We start from the raw sequence: 2500 nt of genomic DNA, 5'->3' as shown, positions 1-2500 counted from the left end.
CAGGAAAAGAGAGTTTCAGAATAAAAGACTGCAGACATCATAACTACAGGAAGAGAGAGTTTCAGAATAAAAGACTCAAGACATCATAACTACAGGAAGAGAGAGTTTCAGAATAAAAGACTGCAGACATCATAACTACAGGAAGAGAGAGTTTCAGAATAAAACACTGAAGATGTCATAAGTACAGGAAGAGAGAGTTTCAGAATAAAAGCCTGGAGATACAGGAAGAGAGAGTTTCAGAATAAAAGACTGGAGATATAGGAAGAGAGAGTTTCAGAATAAAAGACTGAATACGTCCTTACTGCAGGAAGAGAGAGTTTCAGAATAAAACACTGAAGATGTCATAAGTACAGGAAGAGAGAGTTTCAGAATAAAAGCCTGGAGATACAGGAAGAGAGAGTTTCAGAATAAAAGACTGAAGACATCATAACTGCAGGAAAAGAGAGTTTCAGAATAAAAGTCTGGAGCTATAACTAGAGGAAGTGAGAGTTTCAGAATAAAAGCCTGGAGACACAGGAAGAGAGAGTTTCAGAATAAAAGACTGGAGATTCAGGAAGAGAGTTTAAAAATAAAAGCCTGGAGATACAGGAAGAGAGAGTTTCAGAATAAAAGACTGGAGATTCAGGAAGAGAGTTTCAGAATAAAAGCCTGGAGACACAGGAAGAGAGAGTTTCAGAATAAAAGACTGGAGATTCAGGAAGAGAGTTTCAGAATAAAAGCCTGGAGATACAGGAAGAGAGAGTTTCAGAATAAAAGACTGAAGACATCCTAACTACAGGAATAGAGAGTTTCAGAATAAAAGACTGAAGACATCCTAACTACAGGAATAGAGAGTTTCAGAATAAAAGACCGAAGACATCCTAACTACAGGAAGAGAGAGTTTCAGAATAAAAGAGTGAAGACATCATAAGTACAGGAAGAGAGAGTTTCAGAATAAAAGAGTGAAGACATCATAACTACAGGAAAAGAGAGTTTCAGAATAAAAGAGTGAAGACATCATAACTACAGGAAAAGAGAGTTTCAAAATAAAAGACTGGAGACATCATAACTACAGGAAGAGAGAGTTTCAGAATAAAAGACTGGAGATGCAGGAAGAGAGAGTTTCAGAATAAAAGCCTGGAGATATAGGAAGAGAGAGTTTCAGAATAAAAGCCTGGAGACATCATAACTACAGGAAGAGAGAGTTTCAGAATAAAATCCTGGAGACATCATAACTACAGGAAGAGAGAGTTTCAGAATAAAATCCTGGAGACATCATAACTACAGGAAGAGAGAGTTTCAGAATAAAATCCTGGAGACATCATAACTACAGGAAGAGAGAGTTTCAGAATAAAATCCTGGAGACATCATAACTACAGGAAGAGAGAGTTTCAGAATAAAAGCCTGGAGACATCATAACTACAGGAAGAGAGAGTTTCAGAATAAAAGCCTGGAGACATCATAACTACAGGAAGAGAGAGTTTCAGAATAAAAGCCTGGAGACATCATAACTACAGGAAGAGAGAGTTTCAGAATAAAAGCCTGGAGATATCCTAACTACAGGAAGAGAATCAGAGACACGTGAGAATCATTCATTCATAACCTGTTGTAACCAAAGCTCTGTGGGAGAGGAGCGCGCACACACACACACACACACACACACACACACACACACACACACACACACACACACACAGGTCAGGTTGTGTGTTACCTGTCCACGAACATGACGATGAGCTCTGTCCTCTCTGAGAGTTTCAGCAGCTCTCTCTTCAGCCAGCGCACCTTCTGACCCCCCCCCACCGTCCGGGCCACGTCCCCCCCCTTCCACTCCTCCCCCAGACCCAGCACCTACACACAGACACACATACACACACACACACAATGGAGTATTTTAAAAAATATGGTAGAAATATTGGGAACATTTCAGGAGGAACAGTCAGAGCACTTTGAGAAAATAAAACTGTTTAAAAGCCAAACTGTGGAAATGATATTTCAAAAAAGTTGGAATAATAATAATAGAATTATTGTTTTGATGGGAAAAGTGTGTGTGTGGGATTGAGTGAGTGAGTGAGTGAGTGAGTGAGTGAGTGAGTGAGTGAGTGAGTGTGTGTGTGTGTGTGAGTGAGTGAGTGAGTGAGTGAGTGAGTGAGTGAGTGAGTGAGTGAGTGAGTGAGTGAGTGAGTGAGTGAGTGAGTGAGTGAGTGAGTGAGTGAGTGAGTGAGTGAGTGAGTGAGTGAGTGAGTGAGTGAGTGAGTGAGTGAGTGAGTGAGTGAGTGAGTGTGTGTGTGTGTGTGTGTGAGTGTGTGTGTGTGTGTGTGTGTGTGTGAGTGTGTGTGTGTGTGAGTGAGTGAGTGAGTGAGTGAGTGAGTGAGTGAGTGAGTGAGTGTGTGTGTGTGTGAGTAAGTGAGTAAGTGAGTGAATGTGTGAGTGAGTGAGTGAGTGAGTGAGTGAGTGAGTGTGTGAGAGAGTGAGTGAGTGTGTGAGTGAGTGAGTGAGTGAGTGAGTGAGTGTGTGAGTG

General features: G+C 41.2%; 1 protein-coding gene across 1 annotated transcript in view; it reads right to left on the bottom strand.

Moving 5' to 3' along the window:
* The window catches only part of plod3 (procollagen-lysine, 2-oxoglutarate 5-dioxygenase 3), a 17221-nt gene that overhangs the window by 6250 nt on the left and 8471 nt on the right, over nt 1-2500 (bottom strand). The window contains 1 exon segment of the mRNA XM_063900291.1: nt 1694-1830. Within this exon segment, the coding sequence (XP_063756361.1) occupies nt 1694-1830 (137 nt within the window).

This window comes from Eleginops maclovinus, chromosome 14, assembly GCF_036324505.1.
Source record: "Eleginops maclovinus isolate JMC-PN-2008 ecotype Puerto Natales chromosome 14, JC_Emac_rtc_rv5, whole genome shotgun sequence".
In the NCBI taxonomy this organism is placed as follows: domain Eukaryota; kingdom Metazoa; phylum Chordata; class Actinopteri; order Perciformes; family Eleginopidae; genus Eleginops; species Eleginops maclovinus.
This window is presented reverse-complemented; position numbering and strand designations above follow the sequence as displayed.